General features: G+C 37.8%; 2 protein-coding genes across 3 annotated transcripts in view; one reads left to right on the top strand and one right to left on the bottom strand.

Moving 5' to 3' along the window:
* EHHADH (enoyl-CoA hydratase and 3-hydroxyacyl CoA dehydrogenase) overlaps window positions 1-18,213 on the top strand; it is a 55,993-nt gene that overhangs the window by 21,859 nt on the left and 15,921 nt on the right. For both annotated transcript variants that reach the window (XM_068546391.1, XM_068546390.1), the window contains one exon: window positions 903-1,007. In XM_068546391.1, the coding sequence (XP_068402492.1) occupies window positions 903-1,007 (105 nt within the window). The remainder of the gene's footprint in view (window positions 1-902; window positions 1,008-18,213) is intronic.
* On the bottom strand, window positions 15,068-17,110 carry LOC137765662 (kelch-like protein 15). Its single transcript, XM_068545444.1, has one exon. It carries the CDS (start codon window positions 16,920-16,922, stop codon window positions 15,111-15,113), a length of 1,812 nt encoding a protein of 603 aa, XP_068401545.1. The 5' UTR covers window positions 16,923-17,110; the 3' UTR covers window positions 15,068-15,110.

Below are 18,213 nucleotides of genomic sequence, written 5' to 3'. Positions count from 1 at the left end.
AGTGTCACTAGTGGATGGTAGATGCTCCTGGCACCACCACCACCAGACACTAGATGTCACCACCTGTGAAGTGAGATTTACACTGCTGCTGTTCCTTAGTGTTACTCACTCCAGTTAAAAACCCTCAATTGAGCACTCAGTTTGCCAAGCTTGGGATCATGGGACACACCCTAGTGCCAGGTCTGAAGGAACAATTGTCTGATCATCTCTGTTTCCTTTTTAACTTCCTTTTTAGCTCCAAAGCTCACGCATTAGCAATTCCACAAACTAAGGGAGGGTCGAGATGCTGGGTAGCCAAAAAATGGCAGAGGTCCACCCCACCTTTCCTGTGAAATTTTGATTATAACTTATGTGATATCAACTTAATAATTCTTTTCCCCTGTCTATCCAACTATATTTGTGTTTGAGGACTCAGTTCGTAATCAATGGCAGCCCTTGGTGTATGCTAGTATAAGAATAGATAGTACTGTTATTGCTGTGCTGCTACTACCTCTGTTATATTTTATCTCTATTATTATCAAACAATCAATCCTCATTATTATATAGAGACTTATAGTTCATAAAGTGCTTCTAATAGAGATTTACAGAATAGAAGGAAAATGTATTATTTTCACTTAATACTCAGAGTTACCAAGGTAAGCATAATTATTGCCATTTACCAACGAAGAAATTGTGGTCCTAGTACAGTTCACACAAATAGTGCAAGGTAGAGCTGGAACTTGAATCCAAATTTTCTGATTACCTCTGCAGTAATCTTTCCACTGTAACAGTCAGCGTGGTGCTTGTTTATTTAGTAACAGATGTTTATACCCAGAACAAGTGAATTTTCCTACTAGAGAGAGTGATGCTTTTGGTTTAATCTCACATTGTTCTTTGATTTGTTTTATTTTGTTTTCTTTTAGGAAGACATATTTCGGCAAATGAAGCTCTTAAGCTGGGTATTCTAGATAAAATTGTGAACTCAGATCCGGTTGAAGAAGCAATCAAATTTGCCCAGAGAGTTTCAGGTAAAGAAGATAATAATAAAACTAGCACAAATTGGAAACAAGTTAAATGTCCATCTTAATAAGGAACTCCTTAAATATTTTATGGTACATCCAAATAGAATATGATACAGTTTTTTTTTTATTGGAGTATAATTGCTTTACAATGTTGTGTTAGTTTCTGCTGTACAATGAAGTGAATCAGCTATATGTATACCTATAGCTCCTCCCTCTTGAACCTCCCTCCCTGCCCTCCCCCCCCCCCCACCCATCTAGGTCATCACGGAGCACCTAGCTGAGCTTCCTGTGCTTTATAGCATGTTCCCACTAGCTACCTATTTTATGCATGGTAGTGTATATATGTCAATCCTAATCTCCCAATACGTCCCACCCTCTCCTTCCCTCTCTGTGTCCACATGTCCATTCTCTACATCTACGTCTCTATTCCTGCCCTGCAAATAGGTTCATCTGTACCATTTTTCTAGATTCCACACATATGCGTTAGTATACGGTATTTGTTTTTCTCTTTCTGGCTTACTTCACTCTGTATGACAAGACTCCACATCTCTACAAATGATCCAGTTTTGTTCCTTTTTATGGCTGAGTAATATTCCATTGTATATGTGTACCACATCTTCTTTATCCATTCATCTGTCGTTGGACATTTAGGTTGTTTCCATGTCCTGGCTATTGTAAATAGTGCTGCAATGAACATTGGGTTACATGTGTCCTTTTGAATTATGGTTTCCTCAGGGTATATGTCCAGGAGTGGGATTGCTGGGTCATATGGTAGTTCTATTTTTAGTTTTTTAAGGAACCTCCATACTGGAGGTTGATACAGTGGCTGTATCAATTTACATTCCCACCAACAGTGCAAAAGGGTTCCCTTTTCTCCACACCCTCTCCAGCATTTATTGTTTGTAGATTTTTTGATGATGGCCATTCTGACTGGTGTGAGGTGATACCTCACTGTAGTTTTGATTTGCATTTCTCTAATAATTAGTGATGTTGAGCATCTTTTCATGTGCCTCTTGGACATCTGCATGTCTTCTTTAGTGAAATGTCTATTTAGGTCTTCTGCCCATTTTTTAATCGGGTCGTTTTTTTGATATTGAGCTCCATGACCTATTTGTATATTTTGGAGATTAATCCTTTGTCTGTTGCTTCATTTGCAAATACAGTTTTAAAATGAATGAGAAACTCTATGTATTGATGTGGTATGAATGCCATGATGTATTGTATGGTTAAATGAAAAAAGCATCATTGTGTACAGTGGTTCAACATTTGTGTAACAAGAAAGGGGGGATGGGATTGAATGTTTATATAGGGAGAGTGTATATATGTAACTGTCTCTGTATAGGATACTTCTGTAATGATTCACAAGAGAGGATTGATGGTTGCCTCTGGGAATGGGGCTGACCAGCCAGCAGAAGCAGTTAAAAGCAGACGTCCCTTTTTATTCTTCTGTACCTTTTGAATTTTTACTGAATGAGTGTATCTTCTATTAAGAAACATAACTAAAATTTAAGAAAAACCAAGCAAACAGACATTTCAGCCATTAGAAGACAGGCTCTATAATTTACCACAATGAAGCCATGGTTCTGTCTCAGTGAGCTATGTTTTCTCTCTCTCACTGGTTTCTAACTTTATGGATTCATGACATTCCTTTAAGAGTTCTTTGGAGTGGCATTCCTAGATTTCTTTTTCTTTCTTTTTTTAAAAAAATGTTTCTTTTCAATTTATGGAGGTTGGCAGCAAGATGGAGAGGGTTAAAGAGCATCAGAAAAAATAATTGGGAGGAATGTTGGGCTCTAGGCAGAGTGTTCATCTCCCCCGGTTGGTGGTAGGTAATGGCTAGGTGTCATTCAAAGGCTTCTTTTGAAAAAGTCATTCTTTTGTCCACCCTGGCAGGGACCAAACACTTCCCTGAAATAATCTTTCCTTTTGTGGCTCTAACCAGCTACTGTTTCATTTCAATAGCAAAAGCTTGAACTGGAAAGGCCAGGAACTGTAAGGAGAAAATACTGGTGACTCTAAAGAGAGTTAGCAAGGCTTTGCCCAAAAGGGAATGAGTTTCCTGCTGTCTTTCTCTGCTTTCCAGATAATCTTCACCACAGTTTCATCACTGGTTTCATTGTGCCTCCTGGAAGCACTTATTGTTTTGTTGGAAGTCATTTGGCCTACAGCAAAGGCTATTTGCATTTGTAGGTCCCTAAATGGTTTTTGGTTTGGGGCTTAAGAGAGACCCATGTCTATCATTTACACCTGTAGTTTTAGTTTGTAAAGGCCCTGATTTTGACAGAAGTTCTTTTCTTTGACTGATTTCCAGAGATTCAGATTTGAGAGTTAAGTTACTTCAAGAGATAGATGAGCATCATGGTCTGGTACATTTATAAAATGATCTGTTTTAATTACTAAAATTTATTTAGTTTTAAAAATTAATTTTACATTAAAATTTTAAACACTAAATTGTTATTTTTAAAAATTTATAAAATGGTCTACTCAATCTCAGTAATATTACAGTTTGTCCACTTGGTGGCATCCAAATATTGAGGAGGAATCATTTGCTTTAAAATTTGGTAATTTACCTGTTAACAATAGGAGAATGGTTCTGGGCTTTGGACAATTATGTATAACTATTTTAAATTATAATCATGAAAACTTTGTAGAAATGTAAAATTGTGATATAAAAATGTCTAAATACAAATTTACATATAGTCTATACTTATAGCTACATAGAATATTATGAATACAGACAAAAACTTTTTGTTGTTGTTTTTTAAACATCTTTATTGGAGTATAATTGCTTTACAATGGTGTGTTAGTTTCTGGTTTATAACAAAGTGAATCAGTTATACATATACATATGTCCCCATATCTCTTCCCTCTTGCGTCTCCCTCCCTCCCACCCTCCCTATCCCACCCCTCTAGGTGGTCACAAAGCACCGAGCTGATCTCCCTGTGCTATGCAGCTGCTTCCCACTAGCTATCTATTTTACGTTTGGTAGTGTATCTATGTCCATGCCACTCTCTCACTTTGTCCCAGCTTACCCTCCCCCCTCCCCACATCCTCAAGTCCATTCTCTAGTAGGTCTGTGACAGACAAAAATGTAAAGAAAATACACAAAAATGAAAATAAGTTGTTTTTCCCCCAGAATTTCTTAAATGATTTTTGCTTTTGTTTTGACTTTTCCAGCTTGAGGTATAATTTACACACAATAAAATTCACCCATTTTAAATGAAGAGGTCGATGAATTTCTGTAATCATTTGCAGTTATATAACCACTGCCACAATCAAGATATAGTTCTATCACCCTAAATAGTATTGTCATGCCTCTTTCCAGTAGATTCCCTCCCCTGCCCTTGGCCGCAGACAACCACTGGCCTGTTTTCTGTTACTATAGTTTTGTTTTTTAGAATTTCATATAGCATGTAGTCTTTTGTGTCTGGCTTCTCTCACTTAGCATGTTTTTGAGGTTCATGATGTTCTTTCATGTATTAATTTTTTATTCTTTTTTTGTTACTGAATAATAATCCATAGTATGGATATACCACAATATGTTTATTCATTTATCAGTTGATGAACATTTAGGTTGTTTTCACTTTGGGTGTACACAAGTCTTTGCAGACATTATATTTCCCTTTCTCCTGAGTAAATACCTAAGAATAGTATTGCTGGATCATATAGTAAGTATATGCTTCATTCTTAAATGCTTTTTAAAGTTGGTGATTAATATAAAACCATTTATGATTTGAAAGACACTAATTTTTGCCAAGCAAATCAGCGAAGATAGAAAAAATAATATGCTCAGATTGAATTTAAATAAGCACTTATTAAACAGCTTGTAGTATATCCTGCCTGTCTAGATGACAATTGGGCAATCATGTATTGAAGCTTATTCTTACGTTTTGACTTATTATTTCTATTCTCAGGCGTTTATCACAGAGAAATAATCACAGAAGTATACAAAGATTTGTATACAGTGATACTCACTGAAGCTTTATTTATCATTATAAAATGTTGGAAACAACTCAAATATCTAATTCTAAGAGATTAATTGCATAAAAGATGATAGATCTCAGTGAAGCAACCCCATTCAGCCATTAAAACTTCCATTTTTTAAAGGAAATTGAAGAGCTTGGAAAAATGCTTACATGTAATATTAAGTAGAAAAAACAACCAGATAGGAAGTTGCACAAATGTGTGTGTGTGTTCATATGCATATTTACATACAGAAAAAAAACTGCAAGGAGATATAACAGATATTTAACAGTGGTTGTATTTGGATGGTAGGTAGTGAAGACCTTTGTTTGTTTTTTTAATGTTTATCTTTTCGTATTATCTGAGTCATTAAATTTACCCAAAGGAAAAAGGGATGCCTGGCCAGTGTGGAAGGGGTACAGTCTAGTAGAGAAATAGGTTTAGGATTAGATGTCAGGAGGCCTGGATTATAATTTTAACCTATAGCTATATGGACCCTAACAAATCAGCTTTGGGGGCTTTATTTTCTTCATCAATGAAAGGAAAAGTTTCAACAAAATGAGTTGGTTTCAAACCGTGTTCTGAGACCCTATGGGCTCCAGTTTTTTGTCTTGCTACAACCTGGGCAGCTCTACTGTGTCTCTTTTGAGGTTTAGGGTTTAGAATCCCAAGGAAAACTCTGGTACTTCTACTTAAAAAAAAAAATGAGTTCCACTGTTTAGAATCCTATGATTTCTTGGTGCTGCTCTGTAATAGATAAACGCTAGAGATACAAGGTAGAGAAATAGGGCATCTTACAAAATGTGTAGTTTAGCTAGGCTTACTTATTTTGCATTTCATTTTCATTTGAGGTCTTGTGCTTTTCCTTTCTTTTTTTCCTTTGTTTGCTTTTAAATATAGCTATTAGACTGTGGTTATTTGGCAGAACAAAATTGATGGATTGATTTGAAGGACAGGCTTCACAAAAATCTATTATAAAAATGTATATTTATGTTTTATAATAGATATTTATTATAAATATATGACATAAATAGTACAGATATTTATTATAAATATATGATATAAATAGTACAGATATTTATTATAAATATATTATAAATATGAATGAATAAATATAATATAAAATATTTTTTATTAAAATATATTGATGTTAAATATATGTGCATTTACAAATTTATAGTTATGTGAAGCTAGTGCAATTGTCTTGATCTAGAGGAATGGTTCTCAAACGTCACTGTGCATCAGAATCACTTGGAGGGTCTGTTAAAACATAGATTATAGGGCCCCACTCATTACTTTCTGCATCAGTACATCTGGGATGGGGCCCAATTTGCATTTCTAACAAGTTCCTAGGCGATGTTGATGCTGTATTCTGGGGACCACACTTTGAGAACCACTGATGTACAGAGAACAAGGGTGAGAATGGAGATAACTTTTCCTAGTTTTGACTTTTTACATGCAAACACTACTTGCTGTCTTAAAGATATTAGTAAATCAATTCTGCATGGTTAAAAAACATACATGTATGGTTGCACACCTTGTGATTATACTAAAAACTCCTGAATTAACAAACTTTAAAATGGTGACTTTTATTGATGTGATTTATATCTCAATTTTAAAAGTACATGTAAAATTTTTGAGTTCTCTTTTTCCATTTGTAAAAATATTCCATTAATTCAGCCTATTCTCACTCCCCATCACTACCACCACCCCCACTGCTGAAATGTTGACTTAAAAAACTAACAAAAGGAAAAGATTAAGAACACTTATTTAGTTTCCACATCCAATAAAGAAGTTGAGAAGGAAGGAAACTTCCAATGGTCAATGTTGCAATCAGCAGTTTTGGAGCCAGTTATGGGTGGGAGGGGATTGTAGGAGGTTAACATATATATCTAAAAATGTGATTTGGGAAGTAGCTGCAAATTTCTGTACAAACTTAACACGCATCCTGGAGAGTTGACTGTGGAGGTTAATTAGCTTCATGTATCTTAATGCTTTTGTTACATGAAGCCTCTTAGACTACTGCAATGGATTTAGCAGAGCAATTCAAAATCACTTGGCCAAACCAGATTGCTTTGGCTAAACTGGGGAGGGGAGGGTCCTGTAAAACGCTATTTATTTGCATTTGGCCAGCAGCCTGCTTGTTCCCAAACTGAGTAAGAACTCCTTGTTCCCACGTGCATGATTCTGGCATGAAGCTGAAAATGTGTACTGTTAGTCAAAGATGGGCACAGGGGACATCCAAGTGGGAGCCTCAACTCAGGAACCCAGTGCTCTGTTTTTGTCCCTGTAATGAACTCTGGTCCTGTTACTATGACTGCACTGGGCTGTGTTAGCCATTTTTAGCGATTCTTATTCTGCCCAAAGACCTTGATCTGTTTAGATTTTGTGGCTTAAAAAAAATCTTAGTGGTTTCATCTGTCTTTCTCTTCATTTTATCTTTTGCACTTTGTAATTTATTTTTACTGTCTGTGAACATTTATATAAACATGTTTCACAAGAGCAGAGTGACACTGCCATACCTAGGAAGCCTGAGCACACGTCTAAACTGGGCTTCTTTTTTATGTACCCCAGTTCTTTAGGGACCCCCCTCAAGCCTGGAAAAATGCAGTTGTTCTTTTTGTCCTTTGCAGCCCTTCTATGAGAGAGAGAGCTTATTGTTTATGAGAGTTAGAGAAAGGAGAGTCCTTTATGTCTTAGGAAACCATTTCTGTAAACTGCACATTATGTCTCTCTTTAGCCTAGGCAGAGAAAATCTCTTCCTGTTAGTTTACTAGAAAGGAAAGAGGGAAAATAATCACCTCCTTTTCTTCCTTTGGGCATGTGAGTCCCTTATTTTTTTAATTAAAACTTCTGCCTTGGAAAACTTCAAAGAATTAAGAAAAAATGTGAATGGGTCAGGGAAAGAATTCAATTATAAGCATATTTGAATCATTAATTAGTTCTTCACTTTCCCATGTTCCTGGCAGCTAATGCTGGTGCTGACCTGCTCACACTTGCCTCTCTTATTATGTAGTTACAGCTGAGTGACTTTAAAACTACCAAGACTCTAAAACTACCAGCTGTATAAGAAATACACTTTGAAAACACCATACCTGTAGACCCAAAGTGGAAATTCTGAATATATTTTGTAGTAATAAAATGAAGTTTTAAGATAATAGCATCCTTCAGTTACAGCCACAGAACAAAAGGAATAGGAAATTGACAGGGAAAAACCTTCTAATGGTTGTGCCCTGATCCAACACTCTCCAGTGGATGTGCTTTGTTTGGCCCTAGGCTGGTCAGGACAAGTGCTCTGGGGGGGCTCCCAAAATGCGCATCTGTAGTCTCAGAAGTTCTGAGTATCCCCAGAATACTAGGAACATGCCAATTGGCTAAAATTACTGCACACCATTAAGTTTTTTTCTTCTTCCTTTTTTTTTTTTTAAAGATTTTTTTGATATGGACAATTATTTTAAAAGTCTTTATTGAATTTGTTACAATATTGCTTCTGTTTTATGTTTTGGTTTTTTGGCCACAAGGCACGTGGGATCTTCGCTCTCCAACCAGGGATCGAACCCGCACCCCCTGCATTGGAAGGCGAAGTCTTAACCACTGGACCACTTTCTTCCTTTTTTTCTTTCTCATCTCTTTTCAATCTCTGGCCCAGGTTAGAGTTGCCAGGAGCTACAGCTGTCCTTGATACAGTGGCTGACATATGCTCTGCTCTTGGACCTCCCAGAGGCAATACCTCAAAATCAACTATTGAATTTTTAAAAAATACTCATGCCCAGGCCCCACCCTTAAAGATTCTTAACTGAGTTCACAGTGGGGCATGGGCATCCAAACTTTTTAAACTCCTCAAATAACTCTGATGTGTACTATGATGTTGAGAATCAGCCCCTGTCATGGTGGGGCTGGTGGTAGTGTCACAAGGACAGAGATCCAGCTCTAAGATATCCCAAACCCATCTATGCTCTGTCCCAGGAAAGACTGCACCAGCCACCTGTTGTCAGATGCCCCAACACTGCCAGCTCTGCCTCCTTTCCTCTTCCACTTGTCCTCTCCCCACTGTCCTCTCCCCACTGTCTGTTCTTGTCTCTCTTTTGAGCCACCAGGGAATTAAATCAGCTGTAGGCCCTGGAAAGGTCTTCATCCTTCTGCACTGAGCTTGCTTTCCCATAAATTGAGGATTGGGTAACTCATTGGATAACTGAGCAAGTAATTGGTAGCCTGTTGGGTAGAGTTCATGTTTTTCCAACAATAGCAGGGTTAACAGGGACCACATGCTGCTACTCACCATCTTGCCTCCTTTCCTGAATCTTATTCTTATGTCATATGGGAAAGCATTAATTTAAAAATCCATTCTTTTCAATTCTACTTAGTAATCAAGCATTAAGGAAATGTTCTTGCCTCCTAGGTTAAAAAAAAAAAAAAGGTTGAGATTATACAATGCCTCACAGATACAGTTCTTTCTTGTGCACATGATTATATCCAAACCTTACTCTCCCTTGGACACATAGTAACATACCAATGCCAGACTGGCTCACATTCATCTGTCTTTTTATAGTGAAACTGCTTTGTAAGCTCTGGTAGGTTTCTGGTGTAATTAACTAAGGTGTACATTTTTGATATATTGCTTTATTTTTTAAGAGATAGCACTTTTTAGAAAACAGTTTCTGGAATACTATTTTAGAAAACAGTTTTGTTAAAAGTATAAATTTGTTAAACATTTATACTTTTATGTAAACTTTAAGATCATTCTTTTGAGTTATTTAAAAAAGTAGGACCACAAGGATTCTGATTAGAAATTCATATATAATATATGGAGAATGTTTATTTTATGCTATTAAATAGTTATATTCAGGGACATGGGGTCATTCTTTATTAAGGTATTATTTTATGTTCTTCAATAAAATGTTATATAGACCTTCTTAAAGGTCTTGTACCTTTCTTAATTAATTCATTGCTAGATATTTTTTTAACAGCCTTAATGAGGCATAATTTGCCTTTGAGTTAGAGTTGTGCAACCATCCCCATAAATGAGTTTTAGGACTTCTCCACTATCCCCAAAAGTTCCCTCTGCCCTTTTGCAGCTTACCCCCACTCCCACCCCCAGCCCTAGGCAACAGCTGATCTTTCTGTCTCTATAGATCTGCCTCTTCTGGACATTTAAAATAAATTACATCACATCAATATGTAATCTTTTGCATCTGGCTTCTTTCAGCTTGCATAATGTTTTTAAGGTCCATTTGCGTCGTAGCATGTATCATTAGTTTGATCCTTTTTTTTTTTTCCTGGCTGCGTTGGGTCTTCGTTGCGGCGAGTGCCGGCTGCTGTTTGTTGTGGTGCGCGGGCTTCTCATTGCGGCGGCTTCTCTTGTTGCGGAGCACGGGCTCTAGGCACCCGGGCTTCAGTAGCTGTGGTATCTTCCTGGATGAGGGCTCGAACCCCGTGTCCCCTGCATCGGCAGGTGGATTCTTAACCACTGTGCCACCAGGGAAGTCCCTTTTTAAAAAATTAATTAATTAATTAATTTAGTTTTGGCTGCGTTGGGTCTTCGTTGCTGCGCGCAGTCTTTCACTAGTTGCAGCGAGCGGGGACGACTCTTCGTTGCGTTGCTCGGGCTTCTCATTGCAGTGGTTTCTCTTGTTGCAGAGCACGGGCTCTAGGCACGCGGGCTTCAGTAGTTGTGGCACGTGGGCTTCAGAAGTTGTGGCACGTGGGCTCAGTAGTTGTGGCTCTCGGGCTCTAGCGCGCAGGCTCATTAGTTGTGGCGCATGGGCTTAGTTGCTCCACGGCATGTGGGATCTTCCTGGACCAGGGCTGGAACCTGTGTCCCCTGCATTGGCAGGTGGATTCTTAACCACTGCACCACCAGGGAAGTCCAGTTTGATCCTTTTTATTGCTGAATAGTATTTCATTGTATGGCTATACCACATTTTCTTTATCTATTCATCAGTTGGATATTCACATTGTTTTCAGTTTTTTTTTTTAAAGATTAAAAATATTTTATTTAAACTTTTCTTCATAAACACTTTTAACATTTTTTTCAATTTAAAAACAGAATGGATAGCATAAACATGTTTTGAATAGATTATATTCACGGCTTGGGAAAAATTACCTGACAAAAATGTAAAGGCTTTCAAAACAGGTATAAAAGGCAAACCTTAAATTATTCTAAGATTTTTAAATCGGCCCTAGGATTATTTGACTACTGGCCCAAAATGTACCTAAAGGTCAAAATATTTTTTCTATAGACAAAATATGCCCAAGGGGTATAGGGCATATACAAGTTAGATAGAAAATAACCTCTCTGATCACCTCACTGGAACATTCCTTCAGAAAGCAAACACCTAATCCTTACTGATATACTGATTAATAAGGTTTTTAATGTAGTTGTTCCCAAAGATGTAAAAAGAAAATCTAAGAACATTAAGGAGGAACAAACAAAGCTGATGGCATTCTCTCAATGTTACTTGTGTAATACTGAAGTTATACTGGTATACTGAAAGGAAACGACTTTCAAGAGTTTACCTATTCCAGTCTATGTCTATTGAATATTTGACTTTATAAACTCTTGATAAACTAATTTTTCAGAACTTTCATTTTTAAGATAAATCTCTTTTTAGAAGATATTTATCCCCAAACCAACTCTAATCTGATAGAACGTATGATCCCTAAAAATGTTCAGGGTACAAAAAAAAATAAAAAATGTATAATAGGCAAACAGGAAAAATGGCACTAGCAGTTTTACTGCCATATAGCCCTCATTTATATCTAATTTACACTATTATCTATGTTGTGTTTTATACTTCAGTCTAAAATTTTAAATTACGTATTCTCAAAAGAGCTAGTCTTTTCTGAGAGATAGCTTATAAACTGAAATAACAATTTATATTATAAACTGAAATGTTATGACCTACAACCACATATACATATATAAAAATAGTCCCACTGAACGTTTGACATGTTTAGATAATGCAGCTCAAATAATTTGTTATAAAATATTTTAAAGCTTAGTTTCATGTAATTAAGACAAAACCATTTTTACCACTTCTCCCCACACAAATGTGTGTGTCCTTTACTATGACTCGAGCAGGCTTCCCAGAATGAGGTGTCCAAAGGTGCTGCTTTAGAAAAGATAAGTGAAGGGCTCAGTCAATATTTCACAAATTATAGTAACACTCACACAGAGTAATGAGGACACAGAGAAAGCTGTCTCAAGAAAAGCTAATAATTCTATTAATTAAGCTTTACTTTTTAAAAACCAGTAGTATTTCTTCCAATACAAAACCTTCAAGGTGAGAATCTTGAATTTTATGAAAAGGTTGTAGTGCAAGGATTTTCTTTAAGCAGATTAAAATAAAAACTTAGAAGGTCAAAGACATGGAAGAGAACAAACGTTTCTAATTAAGATGCAATTAACAAAGATCAGCTATTTTTGTAAAGTCTGGCATTTAAAATGTAAAGTGAAAATTAACACACAAAGATCACAGCAATTACACTGTATAGTTTTAAATCTTACTGAATTTTAAAAAATCTATTTTGAGCACATATAATGTATATAAACAAAAATGGTTCCAAATGAAGCACACAAAAAATAAAGTTGAAAAAAATTCTATGAAAAAATTTTCCATAGTTTAGTATAACAAAAATAAATCTCTTTCAGCAATTAAACCATAATTTTAAAAGGGAATGTAAGTTACTCATGGATTTAAAATAACCTAAATTAGCACTACATATAAACAGAAGAGTTTTCTCATACATTCAGAACCCAAGCAATAACAACTATTCTTAAAGCTCAAAACTGATTACAGCTAACATCAGGTCAGACATGACTTAACGTGTGAAGCTAAACCCAGAGTTAGTTCAAGTTAAAAGATTTCACAAATTTTCCAAAACATGAACTTTGATCTTGGCCTTGTGTTTTTACAATGAAGACCAAGAATATTCAATTGTTTGCCCAGATCTTACTTTAACTAGGACTACGAAGTCATATCTAAGCAATTAAAGAGAACCACCACTGGAGTGTAAAAGCCTGATGGGGTACCCTGTCTCGGTCTTTTCCAGCAAAAGACAACAATGAGGAAAATAATGAAGACGTTACTGTTATTTTCTTTAAAGCAAGGTGGCACACATATAAAACACTAAGCCAACTAATATATTAGTAAAAGAATTAAACGGCTAATCTAACTCCTAGTTTTCAAAAATAAAACGACTAAAAATGATTTTTAAGATGTAGAAAAAGACTTTTACCCATATTAGCATGGGAAACAGGATACTGAATTTCGTTTTTAGAAACTGAAAGTAAATGATAGGACCACTTAATAAAAATTTAAGTTTCATATACAAAAGAATATTAACTTGATTTCTAAAACCAATTCCAATGTTTTGCTTTTTAAAAAACTACTTATGTACCTGACTGTTTCTAGCCTCCAGTTGTAGAGTTTTAAAATCAGGTTTTTTTCATAGTTGTCTATTTTAATTGCAAAAATGAAACAAGTCTTCACATTTCCATGATTTCACTCTTCCACTTTATATTCAGTGGTGGCAGCAGCAAAAAAAAAAAAAAGTGAAACTAGAAAACTTATACAACAGCCATATAGAAGGCATTGCAATATTGCACCAACATCCTAAGATCTGGCAAGTTTTGCCAGTGTAGATCTAGTCTGTATCATACATAGAGTCTACTCAGAAGAAAATGGCATCAATTTGAATGATCCACTCCCTGGTTATTCTTGCTTAATTTTGACAACTATATGTTTTTTCTTCGAGTTTAAAGAGTTGAAAGGTGTGGCTAATCCTAAAACACTTATTATAAATGCTTTTAAACAGTTATTCTTGATCCATTCTGAACTTTGAGGTTACTATCCTTCATGCTAGTAGCTTTCAGTAAATAGAACAAAAGCTGAGGGCTTACATCCCCAGTGCCACTAAATATTTTGTACTAAATAAACAAGTAGATATGACCAGTTAAGATTATAATTCTATTCCTTACCTCTAAGTCAAAACTGAGCTCAAATTTTCCACAAGTTGCTACTTTCCATTCAATAACAGATGCAGCAGCCTTATTGAATGTAAAGAACGGGAGTTGCACTTACTTTTAAGGGGCCTTTATTTAGGAGTCTGGTATTACCTAAGTTCTCTTTAAAAGTGCTTGCACGCTGCAGGGCCAGGGCTTGTCATATACCACTCCGATTCTCACTAAAAACAGGGTAACATTAAACAGACTTCAAAGAAAAACATTTTCAAAAAGAAGACATACATCAATAAGCAACACTAACGTTTACTTTTGAAAATAAAACATAAAATGTTAGTTTTCATAAAACCATACATGTTTCAGGAATATAAGGAGTTTGAATATTACTGAATCAGTATGGACTGAAGATAGGCTACTCTGATACCAAACGAGGACTCCAGTTATTTTAACTTTCTAAAAATGTTAATACATGTAAAGACGTTACATCTAGAATACAAAAAGTATGGCAAACCGTGTGTGCAAGTGCACTAGCTTAAAAATATAGAATCCTAACCACGCATAAAAGGGGATGTGCCTTATATATTCATAAGATGTAAGCAAGTATGGATATGCTTTCACTAACACAATGCAGATAAGAGAAGGCAGCTTAGAAATAGTGTTTTGAATATAAAAAAGTTAAATTTGTAGAAAATTTATATTTTTGCATTTTCAGCAAAAAGCCATGCAAAAAGGTCAAGAATTTTAAACTTAAATAATAAAATCAAAAAGTCTAACAGACTGCAATACACCGAAATAAATGTTCAAAAAGATTTCAGATAGAGATAGGAACTGAAATTACATCCAGTGACACTTATCAGGTCTTCTCTTAGAAGATGCATGACTCCTACACTGACATTTGAAAGAAATGTTTAAAGCATAACATCAACTTCCCAGATAAGTGAATCGTTCTATTAAACTGCTTCTGGAAGTAGTTTCAAGAGCTAGCGCTTAGAATTGACTTATTGCATGAGTTTGAGGCCACTAAAAAGAAAAAAAAGGATGCGAGCACAGAATGAAAACATTTTTATATTAGACCAATGGCTTTGATAGTAAAACTGGTGAGGTTCTTCTTTATGTTTTTTAATTAACTACTTTGTCTCAAACAAATTTTTTGTTTGGCTTTTTTGAAGGGAGAAAGATGCCATTAGTTGCAACGTCTGACCTCGTCCAGTATATATTCTGGAAAATGCAGGTTGCATACTTGTAAACCATCCAGCTTGCAGGGCATCCGCGGGTACTCATCTTCCTTCCATTTGTTTTCATCCGGATCAAAAGTGAGAATAGAATCGCTGTAATGACCATTGTAGCAAAGGCCTCCAAGAACCATTATCTGTTTGTCCAGCCCAGTCACACCATGGCCACTTCTACCAATTGGCATGGACGCCAAGATGGTCCACTGATCAGTCTCTGGGTTGTACACTTCTGTGGAAGGGCATCCCTGAGACTCAAAAGAGGCCCTCAAGATCACACAGACACCACCGAAGACATAAAGCTTGCCGTTGTAAGAAATCATCTTGTGAAAGCATCTAGCGTAATTCATTTTGCTCTTATTCTCCCAACAGTTGGTAACTACTTGAGTTCTCCTGGTCCGCTGTTCTATGGTCCCTTTACTGGGGTCAAACACGCACACTTGTTTGGAGGTGGAAGATGAGGTGATTCCACCAGTGATAAACAACTTGTTATTGAGCACTGTCCCCTCATGTCCATATTTGTTAACTGGATAAGGATCCACAAGTTCCCATTTATCATTGGTAATATCATATCTCTCTGTTGAATAGACAGTCTCATCTCTGGTTCTGCCTGCTACAGTGTAAATAAACTTTCCAATAACACCAACTGCAAATTCTGAACGTGGTACAGACATGTCTGCCATCCGGAGCCAAGAGTTTTGTCTCGGGTCATACCTGAACACTTTGGAAGAAGCATGGAATTCGCCATCTGGGCCCAGTTCTTCCCCGCCCAACAAGAACACGAAGTTATTCACGATAGCAAGGCAGTCCGGACGCAGAGGTACTTGTGGGCCCTCCAGTTCCCACCAGACTCTTGGTTTCTTTAAGAGAAGTATTTTACTGTTAACCATGCTATGTCCAATCATGCCTCGGAATACTGTAGTTTGGGGTTTGGCAGAGCGGATGCGGCTTGATTTCATGTCCAACAGAGGCTGCTGGTGAATGTTCTGAAAGTAATTCAAGGCTTGATCAACTTCATAGCGCAGCTGTCGGGAGTATCTATAAAATTCTGATGTCTTAACCTTCTCAAAAACACTGGATGGGGTCATCAAACAAAACCTGATGTTCTGAATGATGGTATCGGTATGTCTCCAGCGTCTTCTATCATGCCGCAGCCAAGACTGCACAGCCTCGTACAGCTCTATCTCTGGGAACCTGCTCAGATGATCATTATCCAAGTAAGACATGAGCTTCTCAAAGCTCAGATAAGACAGGAAGTCAGGCCTGGACATGAGTGGTACAAAGTTGTCTAGCAGAAAGGCGTCCAACTTCTCCCTGACTCCCTTGATGTTTACACCGAAATCATCTAAGAGTCTCATAATTTCTGCACAGTTTTCTAAGCAGATTTTTGCTAATAGAAAAGAGCAGCAGAACTTCACCACTTCTCTAAGTTGAACATACATGGCAGCCTGAAGAATCTCATGAACAGTACTCATACTCAGTTCTATAGTTCCATAGTACATAAACTGAAGGACATGGCTGAAACCGGTAGCAGTTAGACCTTTTAAATGAATTTTGTCCTGATCTCGCTCCCTCATGTCTGCGGTAAACATAATTCTGAAGTAATCACTCTGGGTGGCCAAGAGTGCTTTATGGGCCTGGAACTGATGATCTTCAATAACCAGAGTGACATCAAGAAGCAATCCCTCCTCATACAGTGCTCTGAACCCAGCAGAGACACTGGTGTCATGGATGGAGGAACAGAATCCTTCCACGTCCCCTGCCATGAATCACCTCGGGGGTCCGTCCAGCCTCTAGTGGACGGCAGTCTGCATCAGGAAGAAGCGGGCCAGCGGGCCGGACGGTGGGCGGTCGGGCGCCGGGACGGCACTCAGCAGGCTCCTCGAACGTCTACAAGGGGCCGCTCCGGGGCCGGGCCGGGGCGCTCCGGCGGGGGGCGACTCTGCGCGCCTGCGGCCCCCACAAAACCAGTCCTGGGAAAGAAGACAGCGCTGAGACGCGATTCGAGATAGTCGGGATCTATGCGAGGCGGAGCGGCGTCGGGGCCGGCCCGGCCTTGCCAACGCCAGGGGCCTCGCAGCGCCCGGCGGGGGTCGGCGGTAGGGCCGACTCGGGGCCTCGGGCGGAGAGAGGGGCTGGGGGGTCGCGGGCAGCAGCAGAGGCGCCGGCAACGGCGACGTCGACGACGGCGTCTCTGGGCTTCTCTGTTTTCAGTTTTGAGCTACTATGAATAATGCTACAGTGAGTATTCACATACAAGTTTTATATGTTTTCATTTCTCTTGGGTAGATTCCTAGGAGTGACATTCCTGGGTCGAACAGTAAGTTTATGTTTATCTTTTTAAGAAACTGCCAAACTGTTTTTCAAAGTGAATGTACTGTTTTACATTCTCACGAGCAATGTACGAGGGTTCCAGGTACTCCACATAACCGCCGACATTTTGTGTCATGTCTTTTTGATGATAGTCCTTCTAGTGGGTCTGTGTTGGTTATCTATAGTTGCATAACAAATTATCCCAAAATTTATTTGCTTAAAATCAAACAATTACTATCTTACAGTTTCTGTGGAATCTGGGTGTGGTTAGCTAGGCCCTCTGGTGTAGGGTTTCACAAAAGACTACATTCAAGGTATTGCAGGGGGGGCTGTATCCACCTGGAGGCTTGACTGGGGAACAATCTGCTTCCAAGCTCACTCAAGTGGCTGTTAGTGGAATTCAGTTCCTCTTGGTCTGTTGAACTGAAGGCCTCGGTTCCTCACTGGCTGTTGGCTGAAAGCCTCCTTCAGTTCTTTGCCTCATGGGCTTCACTGGAGGGCAGCTCACCCATGGTAGCTTGTTTCCCTCAGAGCGAGCAAGTGAGAGAGCAAGAGTCTTTTTGTCATTTAATCTCAGAAACGACATCCCATTACTTAGAGGCTGCCTACCACATTCATTGTGGTTTAAATTTACATTTCCCTAATGACTAATGATGCTGAACATTTTTTCACTGCTTATTAGCTGTTTGTATATGCTCTTTCGTGAAATATCCACTCAAGTTTTTACCCATTTTAAAATTGAGT

This window comes from Eschrichtius robustus, chromosome 6 (assembly GCF_028021215.1).
Source record: "Eschrichtius robustus isolate mEscRob2 chromosome 6, mEscRob2.pri, whole genome shotgun sequence".
In the NCBI taxonomy this organism is placed as follows: Eukaryota; Metazoa; Chordata; class Mammalia; order Artiodactyla; family Eschrichtiidae; genus Eschrichtius; species Eschrichtius robustus.
This window is presented reverse-complemented; position numbering and strand designations above follow the sequence as displayed.